The sequence below is a fragment of the Phaethon aethereus genome (genome assembly GCF_964289735.1).
Source record: "Phaethon aethereus genome assembly, chromosome: 1".
Lineage (NCBI taxonomy): Eukaryota > Metazoa > Chordata > Aves > Phaethontiformes > Phaethontidae > Phaethon > Phaethon aethereus.
The window spans coordinates 116,849,813-116,869,151 of NC_138575.1; the positions used below are offsets into that span (position 1 = coordinate 116,849,813).

Consider the following 19,339-nt stretch of genomic DNA (forward strand, 5'->3'; position numbering starts at 1 on the left):
TTCAGCACAAAAGCCTAACTGGGAAAAGGTCAATGAAAATTAAAAGGGGAAAATGTCCTCCTGAAAATGTTTAATTTTAACTGCCTTTGGGGGTTTATGCCACATCTTACATGGGGTGCTTTTGCCAGTCTTCTCAGCCATATTTGCAATAAGCTGTTTGTAAGCTTTCTTGTTCACGCTATTCTACTTGCTATGAATATCACACTCCCCAGAATCAGACTAGGGGTCCAGCTGTCCCTTTCCCCACTACGTCTTCCCATCACCTGAACAGTGACATTTTTTCTAGATCACTTTCAGAAACTATTTTAAGCAAAACCAGCATAGCATCCAGAAATCTTGAAAGGCAGGCTGTACCTCCCTAACCCTTTGCAGGCAGAGATGAGTCAGCTTGGTCCTGAGCCCAAGCAAACTATCTTTCACTGTGACTCCAGCTCAGCATCATCCTAATGCGCTCACACTGCTCCTGGGTTAGTTTGCACCCAGACTCATCCCCAGAAGCCCCTATGCCGAGTGAGTGCAGCAGAGAGACATGTCCTGTGAGAAGGCTGACTTTAACCCCAGTGAAGTGCATTAACAGCCCCGCTCCTGCTCCAGCTTTTTATTCCAAATGCCCCAAACAAAACCATTTCATAGTTACCAAAACAATTATTTTGACATTTCTGAAACCTTTCATTTGGGGAGACAACAAAGTATTTTGACATATTCAGACACCACTTACATTTGACTGGAAGTCGAAATCTACCTCAGCTCAGAATAGTTTCGATTATCTAGAAACTACTTCTTTTTGGCCATTGCATTCATTTTTTCCGTATTTTAAATTATTCCAAAAAACTAAAGCAAGCAGGTACATCCAGTATCCTCTTCTGTTTTCAAATACAGGGGAGCATTTAGAAGCCAGCAAGTAAGACTTGACTAAGCAGGCAAGTAAGAGGAGACATGATGCAGGAGCTTTTCTGCTACCCCAGTGCAACTCCCAACACTGCTGTCTTACAGAGGTAATGGCTAGCAACCACCAAGGAGGCAATCCTGCTCTGCTGCAGCCATTTCTCTTATCCCAGCATGGGTGCTTGTCCTCAGCTAAACTAGTGGCAAACAATTCACATTTGCTAGGGATTAATTTTCTGCCAGTTCTGCCTGTTCGTTGAACACGGCAGCGTGGTGGGCAGGAATGCCCCTTGCCACTGCAGTGTGCTGTGGGAGCAGTTAGATGTGTTTGGCTGTAATGTCAAGCCCTACCTTTAGGTGTTTTGAACTGTCCTTGTGAGTTAGTTATGCGTCTCATCAAACACACAGGGCTCCTGTGCTCCTGGCTAATCCCAGAGAGGGCGAATGCTTATCCCCCCTTCCTTCCCTGCCATACAGCTTTCTTATGGGCAAATCCAGAGGTAAAGGCACCTCCTGAGCAGCCCAGAAGTGAGAAATTAGTTCTGTGACTCACTGTAGGCACAGCTAGACGATGTGACATGTATTTGGCGACGACACACGTTTCACAGCCTACCCGTCTACACAGTCATCCTTCAGTAATACAGCAGATTATACCTTGCAGCTTCCAGAGCTCCCCCATGTTATCTGCCCAGCGCATTCAGACTGTAATTCCTCTTACTTCCACCATGCAAGTTACATGCAGGGATCAACGGAATTACACCAGCACACTGTAAGCGTGAATCCTCCTCCTGACAATTTCTACGTTGAACCCAATACCTTGGTTGCTCCCAGCAAATGCTGGTGCACTGTCACTCAAGTCAGATGGGTTTTCCAAGCGACGCGGTGGTGGCTGCATTAGTTTCTGCCCTTCCTCTATCTCAGGATAGGTGCGCACAGTGAGACACAGCGAAGGCTGAACAAGGGCATCTTTCAGCGAAGCTGAGTCCAGATCCTCAGCAGCTTTCTTATTAATCTCCACAATTTCATCGCCAGCTTTCAGGCCTGCAACACAGAAAGGAACAGGTAAGACTTGCACAGTAACCTTTCTGTTACCCACAGACATCAAGGAGCTCAGCCGGGTGCTTATGAAGTGCCAGGCAGTGTTACGTCTAGACATAAAGTAAACATTTATGTCTGCAAATGACATTGAAATTTGCTGGACTTTTGCGAGATCTGTTGTCAGGCTGGTACTCCAGTACCATCCCTAAGAGTGCGGTGCCCAGGAAGTCCCTCACAACGTACCAGCAACAAGAAATCCCCTTTTTCTTCACACCACTCTGCAAGGGAACAGCTGCTGTACATCAAGCCACTCTACACAACATATTGCTCATAAATAAATGTATACTGAAGGACAGAGTCAGACTGGTGAGATGCTGGACACAGGACAGGGGAAGGATGGAGTAGCTGGGCTGGCTTGATTCTTGCTTTTAACCTTCCATACAAGTGAAGGCTTTTATTGGAAGTGGTCACCTGGCCATACACCTAGGAGGAGAGAAAACGTTTCCCACTCCCAGCCTGGGGCGCATGGTGCAGGACTTCAGAGAGTCTCCTCTCTGGCCTTGTCTGGATCACATCCTAGCACACAGATCTTCAAAAGGCAAATTTTAGCAGTTGGTAAGTTAGTTATGGTTTTTTTCCAATCTGATTTCAGGAGTTATTTGTAGCACCAGCAGCCAAGGGAAAAGGGGATCTGCGGAGGAAACAGCTGACTCCTGCCTCCTTCAGGAGTGATGCAGCAATGCCAACAGATGAGGTGCATCCCTCTGAGGTGCTGCAGGAAACCTCACCTTCCCCTCGGCCAGCCAGGCCCGCGCTCCGACTAACAACAGCAAGCTGGACCAGGGTTTAATCCCAAATAATCTTTAGGGTCTGGCAGGCAGCAGCGTGCCAGGGCACGCCGGTGCCGACGGCCCCGATCTTCAGGGCTGCTCCTGCCACTGCAGCATTTGCTTCCACTTGAGGGTGGTGCTGGCAGCCCTCCGCAGGCATCCCCCCAGGAGCTGGCCCACTGGGCTCAGCCAGTGGGAACACATACCCTGCAATGGCCACCGATTTGCCAACGGGACTGCTGCAGCATCTTGGTCACTGTCCTGGCATTTACAGGGATGAAAGCTGGGATTTACAGGGTTGAAAGAGCTGCTCTGTTGGTGTGACCTGCCCTCGTGCCACGCAGTCCTCTGGCTGGGAGATCATGCAAAGGACGAGTCTTGACACTCTTAAGCCTGGATGAAAGGCCTGACTCGATGAGCCTGAGCTGCAAGCAGAGCTCAGCTGCATGCTCCAGGAAAATACCTACCTTCATTCAAGAAAGAAATGGGGAAGGGAGGAAGCTAAAGAGCTTCTGTCTTCTTTAGGAAAATTGAGATCTTTCTAAACGCATGTAATTGTGCCCAGAAACCGTAGTGTGGAGTGCAGTTTTGGAGAGAATAAAATGAACTAGACAGAACAGCCACAAAGTAAATGGACCATAAAATCATATTTGAAACAATGAAAAAACAAAGCAAGTCAAGCATTTTGCATTATTTCATTTATTCTACTTAGTGATGCCATGTTGTAATAGTAGCACATTAATATGCCTGCAACCATAAACATCATATCTGGGGCTTCATTTACTGTTTGTAATCCCTGTTTTGAATCATTTGGGATAAAGCATCATGTCTATCTCAGTACAATCAAGCGCCTCAAATTCCAACAATGGTCTAGCAAATGCAGACCAACAGAAAAAATAAAAGGTAAATCATAAAAATTATTAGGAGAAAATAAAATTTAAGTTTTCTAATTGGAGAGAAGATGGAAAATGAAATACTGTATCTCTTCTGGTTAGACTTACTATAGGAAGTGCAGTCAAATGCAAATATGAATATAAATAATGTGAGGAAGAGAAGAATTTTCCTCCCTGCGTTCTGCTGACTATGGGTATCTTACCGTAATATCCTGCAAAATACTGTTCATACAGAAGTGGCCTTTTAGATCAATTATGAAGAGCAATACATCACTGAAAGCATGTTTTAGCATTTCAGCCCCACAGGAGGCAGTCTGTGTTCATGCATTCATTTAAGTTGTCGCGGAAACATTTTCTAAAAGCGGAATAAGGATGCCCTGCTGCGCTCCGCCCCCCCAATATTCTCTTTGCTCCCCACAAGAAGGCCTCAGAGTTCTATTTCCTCGGTGCAGGCTGGCAGAGACCTGCCCCCCAGCCCCTGCTCAGGGCTTTTGGCAGAATCCCCATCCTGTCAGCTAGGGAATCATATGGAGCTGAGGTGGGGTGGGGAGAGAAAGATGGTCTTTTCAAGCTCAACAGACATGCAGAAGCCTCCAGAACCACCCATGGGGTTTTCTTAAGTTAGGGTTAGAGGTTACAGCTGAGTGAAACTCCAGGCTCCCTGCAGCCAGAGCGGCTCCCCATCCCCTGCCCCCTGTTTCTTCCTTCCCAGTTTCTGTCTGCACAGTCCTGTCCCTCCACTGTGCCCTTTCTGCCACTTGCTTCACTGCAACACTAGCCAACTCCATGTGCTAGCAGGTCAGAAAACCAGCCATGCATTTCTGCCACAGCAGTTTTTTATCGAGATGGTGAATTGAATGGGCTCAGCAGAGAGCCAGGGTCAGCCCAAGGCAAAGAGCTGGAGCGGTCTGTGGGAGACCAGGCCCCGTTGCTTTTGGCAACAGCAAACTGTTGAGTAAGTTCTGCAAGACCATATAACCACTCGCTAAGAAAAGTCTGAAGGTGTTTCTGAGGACTCTGCATACACTGATGGGTTATGATGAGATGAGAGACTTCTCACTCTTCATGCTCCCCATGTTATATTTTAAAATCTGTTTAGGTTTCAGCTGCCCAGCTCCCTGACCAGCCCATCCCGTGACTGCACAAGCAGCAGTGCCAGCACAGGGCGACGACTGGGAAAAGCAGTAAGGGCATGGCAGCGTCGGGACTGACCTCAGCTTGGGTGAGCTGCAGTTAAACTGTGTCCTGCTCTGCCCTGGGACGAGCCCAGCAGCCTAGTTATCTCTGCCGGTTTCTGGTCCAAGTGCTGTCATGCTTCCTGCGAAGGCTAGAAGCAAAACTAGAGGCAGTAAGCCCAGCCACAGAGAGCACTATGATGACTTTTACTGTACCCTTTTATCTTGCAGTGACTGACTTGAAAGGACTTCTGCTCCTCTTTCTAGCTGCAGGGGACATGCTGACCATGCTAAATATACAGGAACTCAAAATTAAAAGAGGTTGACTGTATAGCATAGCTGATCTTCAGAGCAGAACAGCCATGTATTTAGTAACTCAGATTCTTCCCAAAACACCATGATCTCTTTTGGACTGGGACCCTGGTTTGGCATGTTCATAAAGCTCCCATCCCAAAAAGCTCGTGGTCTATACCAGGATTAAACAAACAATAACAAAAGCACTTTAAAAAGTCTTTTACCTTTCTTGAAAGCTAGGCCTGTCTCTTTGACGCCGTCCACATACAGCCGACGAATTCCTTCTTCTTCCATGGAGGATAGAGAGAAACCTAGGGAGATACCCAGTGAGATGGTTAGGAAAAGCCAGCCACTTCCAGCGTGTCCTAACAACGGCACACACTACAGGTAAGGCAGTGCTGTCCCTGCAGCGAGCAGTCGCGAATTCCTCCCTCCTCCTTTCCCATAAACCTTTACAAACATAAAGGGAAAGTTAAAAAATAAAAGCAGCTTTAACAAAAACCTGAGCTGAATTTCAAAGTTAATACATAAATAATCTACAGCTTTATTTGAGGATACCACAGCTGCAAAATGTTGGAACAGACTTCCAATTCTCTTGCCACAAAAGGTCACTTCAAGAAGTTTTGCTGTTTGCAGACAAAAGCTGCACAGAGATGTGGTTTGTGACCCAAACTGACAAAAGCCAGGAAACAGAGAGCTATGACTGACATGACATCCTCAACTCAGACAAGGCATAATAGTGCCTGCTAAAGCAGAATGCCAGCTTTTATTTTTTTTAAATTCCTGGACTGGACAAGTTTGTAAAAATGCTGCTTCCCCTTCTTCCCTTTTTTATTCTGAGCTGCTCCTGGCACAACCTGTTATTTGCGACGTCTCAGCTCAGCGCACATTTTATAGCTATGTTACAGACCCATAGACCAGCCTTATAATGGAAGTACTGTCACAGCCTTAATTTAAACAGTGCAAATGATACTGTTACATTTGGTTTTGGTGATTTTCCTGCCATTTGTGTTTGACATTGTGTAAGATAACAATGTGTAAAGGAAATATAATGTGGTTAGTTAAATAGGGTTTATTTATTTACTGTTAAGAGTTATCTAAAGCAGAACATTTGCCTTTTTGAACCTTATTACTCCCTAAATGGGTGTAGGCAACCACTTGCTCTCTCTTTTTCTGACTAGAAAAACATTTACAAACCTCTGGGAGGAGACGTTTGTTTGACATGGAATCAGCCACCAGCCAAAAGGAAGCAGATGTGCTCAGAGCCTATTTTGACTTTAGGACTCCCTTCAAGTTGGTGCTAATGGATGAGAAGTTATTTTTTCATTCACAGTTTAAAAAAAAAGAAAAGAGGGGGAAGAATGTGGCAGCCTAGAAGTGAGGAGCATATGGGCCTTTGTGACTTACTGAGCTACTTGGAATCTGTATGAAAGCTCCTCAGCCTGAATAAAATGAAATTTATGAAGCTCACTCAACACAGCAACTTTGGCAGAGAGAAAAACTCTTGACTAAACAGAAGAGCAGCTGTAAAAAAATAGTAGCTATTGGTTGTCATCACTGTAAAGCCTACCTGGAAAACCCTTAACCTGAAGCACAGTGGAGCATGCCCAAGACTGCAGTTTGAGTCAGCACAAATTACCAGTTACTAATACCGTCACCCATTTACAACCGAAATGCTGTTTTGCGGCCAACTACCATACAGTTAAAACAAGGCTGAGTTGCATCTCAAGTTCTTGCTGTAGGTAACTGTGAAGAGATTAGCATGCCCACGCAGTCCCAACTCCCATTCTCCTCCATGAAAAGACCTCTGCCTCCTCCAATCTATCAGGGCTAAGGGCAGGTGTAGTTGCTTTTTAATTTGGCTTTCATTCCAACAAAAAAAAATTCCAGAGCAGAAGGGGTGTAAGGAGCAATTAGATGTGTTGTCATCACCTTTAAGAGACGAGAGATGGGCAATTGGCAACAGCCTTGAAATGGTCATCTCACAAATACACTTAAGCCCTCTGCAGACAGGGTATGTGACCATACCCCAAGTATGGACAAACTGTTTTATTTCCACAGTTGTGATGTGGATGGGTCCGGTAAACAATTTGAAGCCGCATTCCTGTCCCGTTGCAGTGCCGGTGCCAGTGCTTTCGCTGCCATGCAGTCAAGCAGAGCAGGTAACTCACACAGATGGCAGATACCTCAGTCAAGTATGTGTATAGAGATCTACATATACTTGCATATATATATATACATACACTTGCATATATGCCTATATGCATAAACATGTATGTGTAGTTTGCATATACACATGTATAGTACGAATGTACAGTTTCCATCTGGCTGAATTCTGCAGGTGCTCCACACAAACACGTGTACTAGCATTGCATGAGAGGAAGGGCAGGAGTGGGTGGAAGTGACAGCGATTGCATAAGCTGGCATCACTGCCAAAAAGATTATTATCAAACTGTGCGTGGACTCTGAAACACAGGTGTGAAGAGATGGGTGGTGACCCAGACAGAGCCTTTTTTTCACCGCGAAGTTTTGATGACAGGAGAACAAAAGTTGGCATCTGTGAGTGCACATGGCCTCACTGAACCAGCACAATAGCTGAACAAATCTGCCTCCAGAAAACTGCCTCGGCCCCCTGAGACAGACAGTTGCTAATAAAAATGCCAGTATGTTCCTGGTACACACAGGAGCTGGAAGCAATAGGTTCTTACCACTGGTGCCTTCTGATTCCTGCCCACACGACCTTTGGTGGTACCAGTGAAAGAGGCAACATATGTGCCCAGGCATCAGCCACAGCATCACACTGACAGATCTAATGCTGGCAAGGTCTGACGCACTGTCCAGGCACTCCAGGAGTGCCTCTTACCACAGGCAGTCTGGTGGGAACTGAGACACTATGAAACGTTCCCAGGTGAGCTTTCCCTGAAACACTCTCGACCTCTTTATACCACTGGAACCCATGGTGTGCTCAGGCATGATGGCAAAGCTGCTCCACAGGCCTGCTAACGCCTGAAGGGGAGCTCTGCCCCCTCCCCTGCACCAGGATCTTTTAGCTGGCCCAAAACAGCTTGCAAAGCCAGCAGATAGCTATTCACTTCTTCTATTATCCTACCTTTCTGCCAGGCTAGTGAGCTGAACTGGCCTGTCTAACTGCATCCTTACTGAAAGCGTTTCACCTCCCTATCTTTGATACCATGTCTGTTAAATGGAGATAACAGCACTAAGTCTACATTGTCGGGATTAATGAATAGCTTCTTGTGAACTATCTTGAGAATTCAAGGTGATTTACAAGTATTATTATTGCTATAGCTGGAATACTAGCAACAGCAACAGGTTGATGTCACTAATGATTTTCATAATCTCATCCATTTTCAAAATGAAGACTTTTCCAGTTCTTCTGGAGGAATCAAGGCACAGGGAATTTGGACATATGTTTTTAAAATGGGCAAGAATTACGAGGCTTGAACAAAGCTGCACAGAAAAAAAGCAGAATAAGAAGTCCTTTAGCACTCTAGACAGCCGGTTTTGGTACCAGCTCCTGACCCTGTTCCCGGAACTTGTTGAAGTGCCTGTGAGAGCCTCCAGCGCTGCCCAGCTGACTGAGAACCCATCTCAAAGGCAGCCCCGCTCACACAGAGCTACGCAGGTGCTTAGATGCTTGGAGACTGTGCAGTCACATTATTGATTTAGGTGTTTTTCAAAACAAAACCAGTGGCAAGAACCCTTAAGCAACTCTGTTAAAGAGATTCTATGTCAAAATTTTAAAGCTCTGATCTTCGTGTTGCCATAGCTCATGAATGTGCTGTAGCTTTCCCTCTGGATTGTAGAAGCATGTATTTGCAATGCTAATTCTGTAAAGAGACTAAAAGAACTAAAAACTCAAATGTACCTAACATACAGGATGGGAAAGGATCTCAGGAGAACCCTAGCCTTCCCCAGCACCAAGACAGAATCAACACTTCATCTCTGCTCCCCTGCACACATGTATTTCAGCACACACTTGTCCCTGTATGAACACATAGTACTGTTTCTATGAGACACACACAGACTACAGAAATTCTGCTGCCATTTAGAGTCAAAGTCAAGTTTTGCCATTTCCTTTCAATGCCAGAAAAGTCAGCTTTTTTGGGGTGCATTTAGCATTCACTCCTTGCAGGGCTGGAGCCACTCAACAGATACATCCCATCTCTTACACAGCTGATCTCATTTCATAGGATATGACAGTGCATTTCACAGTCTTCCCCATCTACTATTTTAAAAAAAGAGAAGAAAAAGAAATGAACAGGAAACACCACAATACTCCTAACTCTTGCAGTACTTTCAGGCACAGCATAATTATCGAACCCAGGGTCATCGCTGTGCTGGTTAATATTTCTCTCCTAGGCCTTCAATATTCAAACTGCAGTCAGTAGCACTGATTTGTAGCAGAGCTCAATATTCAAATAGCCTGCAGCTGTATATTAAGCAGTCTGGGGATTCAGAATTATTCTAGTCGTTAAAACAGAATATTTAGATAAACAGTAAAAAGATGCAGATTGGCTTCCTGCAGTGTAGGTTGCACAAATAACTTTAAAATACACTACAGAACTGTAATTGCCAGACCAAAGGGCAAACTCACCAGGCTGGAGGTCTGTAACTTGAAATACTTGAAAGCTAAAAAATACGACCACTCCCAGGTAAAGATTAGGGATTTTGCTGAAATTACACAGAGAGGACTTCCTCTGTTTCATGTTTTATACACAGATCTGTATGATGTGTCAGGTTCTGGCTCCAGGAGTCCAAGGGGCATCCTCAAGGGCCAGGCGTGCACTGGGGCCAGGCTCCTCCCGCCTCAGGAATGTCGGGGCGAGACAGGGACCCACCTTGCGTGCCCACGGCAGGCAGGGAAAGGGGCCAACCAGCCTCTCCTGGACAGCTGCCCGGCCACAGACCTCGAGATGCCTCCCACCCACAGCGATGCTCCTGGCTGCATCCCTGCCATCACGCTTGGTGGAAGGGGTGAGGAGTGGGAGAGCCTGCTAGCAGCAGCAAGGCACAGTGGCAACACTCTCCCAAGCCCCGCTGCAGGATCCCCGTGAACACCGTGATACTGGCATTCATGTAAGATGCGACGACAGACAAAGGATGCTGTCTTCCGCTGCTGCTCAGTTGCACAACCTCTGTAGGTGGTGTTCTGAGAAACTACAAGAACAAGAAAACATTTGTCCTTTCTGCCACCATAGCTCTCGTCAAAGAGCTGCACATCCTACAGCTCAAGCACCAGGAAACACAGCGTTCAGTGCACTACAAATAAAACCATCCTGCTTTAGGGCAGGGAAGCGAGCTTTCTGTGGATGGCACAGGAATCAGATGTGCTTTTCTTATTGTGTTCAACAGGCCTTTCAGATATATCAACGAATAGCAAGCAAGAACCTGCACACACGAGGACTGACTTGGTAGAAAAGTAAAAACAAATCAAGAAGAGAAACTCACCATAAATATCAGAGGATGCATCAGACTTCTCTATTTGAATGTGCTGTGTAATTTTCTGACAGATTTCTATTTCTTTGTACAGCTGAATAGAAAAAAAAAGCCACAAAAATATGTTACTGCGGGAGGACACATCAATTGTAATAAATTTGAAAAGATTTTTTAATTACAGGTGGAAGAAACGGACTGTGGTCGTTATTTATCAAACAGTTTTTCTCCACATGTGAGATGTATTAGTAGTGTCACTATGCTTTAGAGTTAGAACAAAGTTAAAGAGGAGGAAGCAGTGTTTTACTACTGCCAGCTTAATAGCAAGGATACATCTATTTCATTCGGTCAAGACCATTTTGAGTGCACAAGAAACAGAGCTTCTATTCCTGTTTTTGTATTTTATGGGTAGTCATCATTTAAAGTTTTTATATTATTTTGAATAAGACATTGCAGGTATTCAATTATTCAATAGGATTAAAATCACAAGGAGGGATTTTTTTTCTTTAATTTTATTTAAGAATCTATTTATATTTCATAATATTACATATATTTATATTTTATATTTATTACATTTTTAATTGTTAGAAGACCATCAGATTTGATATGCAGCTCTTTCTTAGCATGAAATTTCATCTTTAACACATTCATGTTTATTTGTACTGAGAAAAGCCCCCAAGTCTTTGAAATGGTCATTAACATCCTTCCTGGGAGACCAGTGCAAATTCACACCCAGGTAATACCCCAGAAGCCTACGCACGCAGGTGCAATTCACTCTGCCCTGCAGGAGCCAAGCAACACCTCAGCAGGGCTTGCTCCACCACAGCTCACACATTTTGTTCTTCTAAATCACTTACGTTCTCCTGTCTCGTGTGGCTCGCTATTGTACCTGGGTCCTGCCCCGAGCTCCGAACAAAGGAGCTTGTATTGGGGCCCGTCACCCCATCTGAGGCAGGGAAACCCCGCTTTGCCAGACAAAGTCAGATATTTAGAGGCTCTGAGTTGACAACTTTGGGAGCCAGCCCTGACTTACTCGTTGTAGGACAGCCTTGACACACTGGAAACCTCTGGCTCAGCATGGGTTTGAAGCTGGTTTTTTCCAGGCTAGCACTTAAGTAACAAACCATCCTTTAGTCTTTGGAAAAAATCATGCCCACAGATGAATGAGAGCCCACAGGTAAATATTAATTTTGTTTACATACTGGTATAAGCGTGTAAATTCACAATAATTAACATTTTGAAACTAAGTGACATCAGTGTTCGGACTGAAGCATTTATACTATTTCTTTAAAAAATAAAAGTGACTAACTCATTAATAAAGGGTTTCTTCAATGAACATGTAATTTTATCTCCTGCTTATATCAGCACTTACAGGTCTGCTTAATTGCAAATATTAGGTACTACAGAACAGTTATATACCCATTTACATGGTTGTATATAGTAATATACAATATAAAACTAAATAAGGATGCCATGTGTCCTGGTTTCAGCCAGGATAGAGCTGGTTTTCTTCACAGAAGCCAGTGTGAGACTGTGTTTTGGATTTGGGATGAGAAACTGTTGATAATGTGCTGATGTTTTGGTTTGTTGCTGAGCAGTCAAGGACAGTCCAGCTTCTTGTGCTGGCCTGCCAGCGAGCAGGCTGGGGGTGCCCGGGGAGCTGGGAGGGGACACAGCCGGGACAGCTGACCCAGACTGGCCAAAGAGATATTCCCTACCATACGACGTCATGCCCAGTACATAAACTGGAGTTGGCCGGGGGGTGGGAATCGCTGCTCAGGGACGGGCTGTCGATCACGGGGTGGTGAGCAATTGCTGTATTGGGCCTCACTTGTTCTTGTACATTCCTTTGTTGGTATTATCATTATTGTTTCCTTCTTTCTTTCTGTCCTATTAAACCGTGTTTATCTCAACCCACGAGTTTTTTTTTCCCAATTCTCTTCCCCGTCCCACTGCGGGAGGGGGAGTGAGCGAGCGGCTGCGTGGTGCTTAGTTGTCGGCTGGGGCTAAACCACGACACCATGCTAGCAATGTTTTTTAAATGCAGTTTTCAAATATAGGAACATATTATTCAGAACCTGAAAGAGAGTCAAATGACATTTACAAAAATCTCAGCCAGATTTCAGCAACGGTTTTAAAAGAAAAAAAGAGAAAGAAGAAAAGGAGCAAAAATCACAGTATTTTCAGAACAAAACTTGAGTCTGATCCCTGCAGTCATCTAATCCGAGCATGCAGGAGCAGAAGCAAGGAGGACGGCCGACACGCTCTCGCAGGGATACGGGAGCCACACGCTGCCTGCCATCCCAAAACGCTTTTTCAGGAGAGAGCCTGTCTTGAACAGGAGGCTAAGAACCAGGATGCACAGACTGCAGCTGAGCTGCCTGAACCAGACAGCCAGTCCGACAGCAGCCCTGAGCTGCCGCTTACATTTCTGTGCCCCCTGGACCCGCTGTCCCGGTGCCGAAGCCAAGGCAGCATATTTGGGCTACGGTGGCTCGTGCCGTGGGACTGCCAGGATCCCGGGCACCGCAGGCTTGTGCGGGAGCTCTCTCTCCAGCCCCGGCGCAGGGCTTGGGGCTCTGCAGGGAGAGGTTTGATAGTGATACCAGGAGCATCCCAGGGGTTTTGCGAGGCACTGGGGAGTGCTGGGGACAGGATGTCTTCCTGATCGTAGCAGCACTGCCCCTTTGAGCCACTCCAGTCCCTCACAGTGTTTCTCAAAGCAGCCTTGGGATATTCTTATCCTTATCCTCCTCCTCCTCCCCATTATTATTATTATTATTATTATTATTATTATTATTAATCATCATCATCATCATCATCATCAATCTTTCTTGCCCTTTTTTCCTCTACCACTTTTGGTCTTGTCCCAGCACCCTTTCCCAGGGCTACCTTTTCCAGCAGCCCCAATGCCTTCACGCCAGCCTCATCCTACCTGCAAGGTTTTCAGGGAGGCCTCTGGTCTCGTGCTTCCATCTACAAGTGCCGTCTTACCCAAAGTAAAAAGTCTAGCACGTCAAGCTTCAGCCAAAACACTCTAACGTGTAATTTACAATAAAAGGTGCTTAAAAGTATGACTGCCTGGTACAGCACCTAATACTAAATACTCTTCCCTGAGTCCTTGGTAACATTTTTAACACATAATAAACTGAACTTCTGAATTTTTGAAAGACTGTGTCAGAGCACAAAGCATCACCATAAATGTTTTGGAGAGGAATGGAAAATGGATATTTGATTTCCATTTCTTATTTAAATACATCTGATATGTTCTGCAAGAAAAAGGAATATCATCCCAAGGAATTATGTTTACCTCTTCTGCAGCAATGTATGTCTGTAAAAGCATTTTAGTGGATGGAAGATACCTCTAGCAAGGTGACAACAACATTAGACAATATTATAAACAGCTCTTTGAGAGACTACAAAAATAGAGGCATTAGTTTTATCATATTGCACCAGAATCATTTAATTAAATGCTTAAATAAAGTAAGTCAAATTTCCACATGAAATAAGCACATACACACACAAGCAAACATATAATTGTGTGTGTTTTAATGTTACTACATTAGATATAACCCTGTAGCACCTGTATATATTATAAACTTTCAGCATGTACATAGCCCACTGACTGTAGAGTTTTGGTTTAATTTCATTTTTTCAGAATAAACAATAACTGATGTAAATCCTACACCCTCCCAACGTAAGACAAGTCACAATAGTCCTTCCAGGCAATGGAAGACGAAATCTGTCTCCTCTGAGTTTTAATTTTTCCTATCTATATTTCACTTACCAGTCTTAGTACTCCACTAGCACTTTCTCACTCTTTGTTGACAATGTTAATGTTGACAATGTTCAATAGAATTTCTTTACTAAATGAACAAAAGCATCCATAACTGGCAAAGTTTTACTTTTTATAAATAAAAGAGCTACCAATGAAAAAGACTTTAAAAATCTTTACAGCATGCATGTGTAAAATCATAGAGTTAAAGCATGACAGTAATTCCGTTTGGTCTTTTTTTTAATCTCTCATTTCAAAATTTCTTTGAAGTCTGCTTTTGAGATGAATGATATGAAAACATCCAACTGAAGCAATTAGGAAAGTATATTCTCAAACATAACTCCAGAGCTTTTTAACCTCAACCTTCCCATTTAGGAAAAAAACCCCTACCAACCAAACAATAAACAAAAAACCCAACTACTTGTGCATTTCTTTCCTCTTTAAAAATCAGGCAAAGTGATCTGAACAAGAAATATTCAGGCCTCAACATCATGTTTTTAAAACCACCAAGGACAATATGAACAACAGGAAAAGGCAACCTTAAGCCAAGTTAAGCTTAAATATATGTTACAGTGACTTTCACATATTACCTGTGGCTGTTCCCCCTCTCTCTCTTCCACACAGACACATGCATGGACAAACATAAACTAAACACCAACTCTCTCCTCAAGATGAAATGCTTGGAGAGATTACCGCAGGCCAATTTGCTATGGTCTGCAAAGCACTATAATTGCAAGTTAAAAAGCATAACTCTGCATATTACAAATGTCAGATAAACACTAATTAATAGTGTCCTACCAAGTGTCATTTAATTTTGTTCAGTAGGTAGCATTACCAGTTCATAGATATCCTCTTCTGGCTTTGGTACATAAAATTGAATCTGGTTTTCAATCAGGAATTTAAGACGCAGGTAGTGAGCAGAGTGATCCAGCTGGTGTGTCTGCAAGAAATGGAGAAGCAGCTTTAGAAGAGAAAGACAATGGCTCACATTGTCTACACTTAGAGAATGACCTGACACTCATAGGAAGAAAAATGTCCCAGCACCATCTTTCACGAGGCCCGTGATCTCCTAACCTGAACAAGAACCCAAACCTCCTCCTCTTCCACAGGGATAAGTGTTCATTTAATCACTGACCAGGATGTCAAGGGCAGTGCTCTAAGTAGCCTCTTGGGTTCTGCTTATCTGGCAGTTCTGCTCCATCTCATGCTATTGCAGAAATAAGCAAACACTGTTACAGCAGAAGACTCCGAGCATACCTTTGTATACAAAGGGCATTTAAATCACAAGGAGGAGAAAAAAAATGTTCTGCTAACAGAGGAAAACATAACAGGAAAGTTTTTTCTGTTTGTTTTGGGTATTTTAGCATCTCCATAATTTGGTAAGTATGATGTGGTAAAATTCAAGCAAGGTTAATATAAAAAAAAATCTGTATGTCCTCTAAATTCAAAACGGCTCAGGATACACTGGCTTTATAAGGCCAAGAGTTGCACGCTGGATTACATCCCAGTGGAAACAGGTCACACCATTTTAATGAATTAGTTATAATTAGCTGAGGATACAGCATTTGGTCTGGGAGATGTTAACGACCTTTCCTCAGCACGATTAATAAGCTTGATTTAGGCAGAGGTTAATGCACTGTGTAATCAAAACACATTAGAATTATGATAAACACAAAGGATGTCATTCAGAAGTTACTTTCAAAGTTCATAAACTGTTGACTAAAGCTTTAGCTAAGCTAAAACCTCAGTGATTCACAAATACAGGAGGTGAGTTCTCCTGTCGCTTTTGAGATCCCATTATTATATGCTTTTATACACTGGCCTTTTCATTTTATATAAGCAAATTACCAAAGTTTCCTAGGTTCTACTAAGAACAATGGCTCATCTGAAAATTCATGCACGAATATCATTATTGCCTATTTATTATGTTTTTTAGAGCCTCGCTTATCCAGTTCAAGCCAAGACGATGATACACGGGGACTCAGCTGACTGATCACACAGCACAGATGATGAGTAACGTACACTGAGTGACCTGTGGAAAAGACCACACACTGACCTAGCAAACCCTTCAGCAAATCCTCAGAGAACAGTGAATGTTTTTGAAAGTCTAGATTAGCCCATGAATAAAGCAAGCTGCCAGTAAGATGAAAAAAAAGACAGATCTATTCCTGCACTCTACATAGCGCTACATTCAAATATGTCCAATTCAAAGACCAAATTATCCGTATATGAAAGTGAGTATCAGAAATGGGATAACCTCCGTAATCCGGACAAATACTTATTTAATTAAATAAGGAATGTGAAATCTCTCAAAGGCCACAATAAAAAGAGCTGAACGTAGGTGATCCTCGCCCTTTTTCTTTTTTGATAAGCGTTTTGCATGCTTTGCTCATCGTTTACTGACTGTCTTCACTAGTTTTCTCTCTTACATGCACACACATACAAACACCCCAGAAATTAAAGGGAAGCAGAATTGGGTTTAATTGTTCAGAAATTATACATAGGAGTCCTAGATTAGTTTCTGGTCACATTGGTTTACTCTACCTAGACACAAACTACAGAGCGCCTTGCACACTAATTAAACACAAACATACAGAGGGGACATAAACCCACAGACTGTACACCCCATGTCCAGAGGGAGAAGTCCAGGATAACTCTCTCTCAAAGTCTGGAAAACGCTTGAGCAATTTCCAGCAAAGCCAGTTGGGAAAAAATTCTATGTGGAAAAACCATACTAGCAGAAAAGAGAGCCAGGCAACCCGGCAGCCGCCTCCCGCCACCATGGTGTATCTTCCCGTGGTCTCCTGCATCAAAGCTCTCGTACGCATCCTGCATTTCAAGCAACGTCAGACACGGCCGCTGCGCAAATGCCGGCAGCCAGACCTACGCTGACAAGCTACATGTCATTGACTAAAGCCCACGGCTGGGAGAGAGCCCCTGTCCGCAGCCGGGTATGCTTCCAGCAGTGACTCCCAACGTCCTCCCCTTGCAGAAGAGACCCAAAGGGACTCTTTCCAGCCTGCCCCAGGCCAGCAGAAATCACAGCTTGTAGGTGGACTTGAATTTACCTAGTCTGGGGCCTTGAGCTGTTGGGCGCAGGCCAGGAGCCACCTTAGCTGCACTGGTGGGGCAGGGAGCGCACGCTCAGCTGCCCCAGGCTCCCTGTGGGGCTGGGGGCACCCCGACAGCCCCCCAGCAACGTGTCCGCCAGTTCAGAGCCACCACCAGCCCTGGGGCAGGGACAGGGTATACTCATGCCTGCTGGCAACCCATTCTGCAGCCTGTGCCCTGACAGCATCTTAAAAGAGCAACCTGCCCCCCGGCAGCAGCTTGACCTGCCATCCCGGTGGTCAATGACAGGGCTTCTGCCTGCTTTGATACGAGCACCGCATCAGGCGTGGAGGTGACCACCGACGCCTCCATTTTCACACTTGTCTTTGCAGGGAGATTTGCTCATGAGAAAATCGTTTGTGGTGGTTATTTCAGAGAGCAGGAGGGAGCCAAATGCAAGATGACCAATGCTGCACTGAAGCCCCGAACTATGCCAGAGCACAGCATCATCTAAAGCGGTCACTGGATAAAACTCACATATATTTTGAGCCGCTCATTTCTTCCAAGAAACATCATCAGCCAGGATGGATGCCATTCATCCACTACCTTGCAATCCCATCCAAGTCAGGCAACGAGAGTCATCATTATTAAAGCTGTGATGGTGCAGCACAGGAGCCACATCATTTAGTTAATTATCATTTGTAGAGCTGCAGCAAGGCTTTGTCCACCTTGAAATTCTACATTACTTAAACTGTTTCAAATAGGGGCATGATTACTGACGTGCAAGGAAAAGGTCCTCCTAAAGTGGACATAGCCAGTCTGCCCTAAAAGCCACACCATTAAACCCACTTTTTTTGTTGCTGGCCTAGCTGCATCCATATGCAGGAAGGTGGGAGAAGAAACAGGGCAGCTTTAATGATATTAATATCTTTTCGAGACCACACAAAATACCTTTTAGCAGTCCAAGTAAGCTTTTTGGTTTATTTATTTCTCTCCTAATAACTCTGGCTATGTCTGGACTAAATTAAGCAGCTAACCCAATTGAAAGCACAACCCGACAGCTCAACTGACGTGCTCTTGAAGAAGAATTTACAGCCTGGGGTGCGATCCAATTCAACAGGCTTCGCGTTGTGTAGCGGGTCAGCACACAACCTGAACTCTTCATCCATTTTGCCTCCCTTCTAGTTAATGCAAGGGACAGGCATATTCTTTCAGCTTGGTGGGGGAGACCTTCATTAGCGGTGAAATGACAGCATCACAGAAACACGCTAGCCATCCCACTGTATTACTCTGGCTTCGCACTGATGTGGCCCAAGCTTTTCCAGTAGGAAAATACCAGCTCAAAATCAAAGTAAGCCTACAGACCATCAGGCTTAAGTAACTTCTCAGAGACTTTGAGCACAGATCCAGAGACCATGATGACATGATGGGGAAATCTGCTTCTTGCCCCTCACGCAGGTCTATCTGAAAAATGCAAATTGTGAGAAAACGGAACATTTTTTGTTTCTCACCTTTTATCCAGTTCAGTTAAAAGACTAAATGCCATCTAGTCTTCTATGCTTGATTTTTGGTGCTATTCTTTACATATTGGGTCTGCCTAAATCCATATACAGTATGTGTGTTTCTACTCAATTTCAAGACATACCGTTATGCAAATGTTAGTAATACTTACACACATGTTCACACTGATCACTATTACCCATAGGAAACAATTTAATGCATATATACTGACTTTTCCTGCCTTCCAAGTGATGTTATTAATTAAATCTTAGGAGCAATCTTCAAGAAACCATTTTAAAATATGCTTTAAACTCTCCTCCCACCAATCTTGAATCATAAAAGTGTCACAAAGCAGCCTCCAAAACCTAACTTGCTGTATAATAACAAGCAGCAATGTTAGTATAAAAACACATTTTCTACAATGACTTGAGTGCACTTAACGTT

General features: G+C 44.1%; 1 protein-coding gene across 3 annotated transcripts in view; it reads right to left on the bottom strand.

The window, feature by feature from the left end:
• Positions 1–19,339, bottom strand: part of TIAM1 (TIAM Rac1 associated GEF 1) — a gene marked incomplete at its 3' end in the record, with an annotated part of 83,736 nt that overhangs the window by 30,623 nt on the left and 33,774 nt on the right. For all 3 annotated transcript variants that reach the window (XM_082003241.1, XM_082003240.1, XM_082003239.1), the window contains 4 exons: positions 15,180–15,284; positions 10,585–10,666; positions 5,340–5,426; positions 1,702–1,926 (listed from right to left, as the gene is read on the bottom strand). In XM_082003241.1, the coding sequence (XP_081859367.1) occupies positions 1,702–1,926; positions 5,340–5,426; positions 10,585–10,666; positions 15,180–15,284 (499 nt within the window). The remainder of the gene's footprint in view (positions 1–1,701; positions 1,927–5,339; positions 5,427–10,584; positions 10,667–15,179; positions 15,285–19,339) is intronic.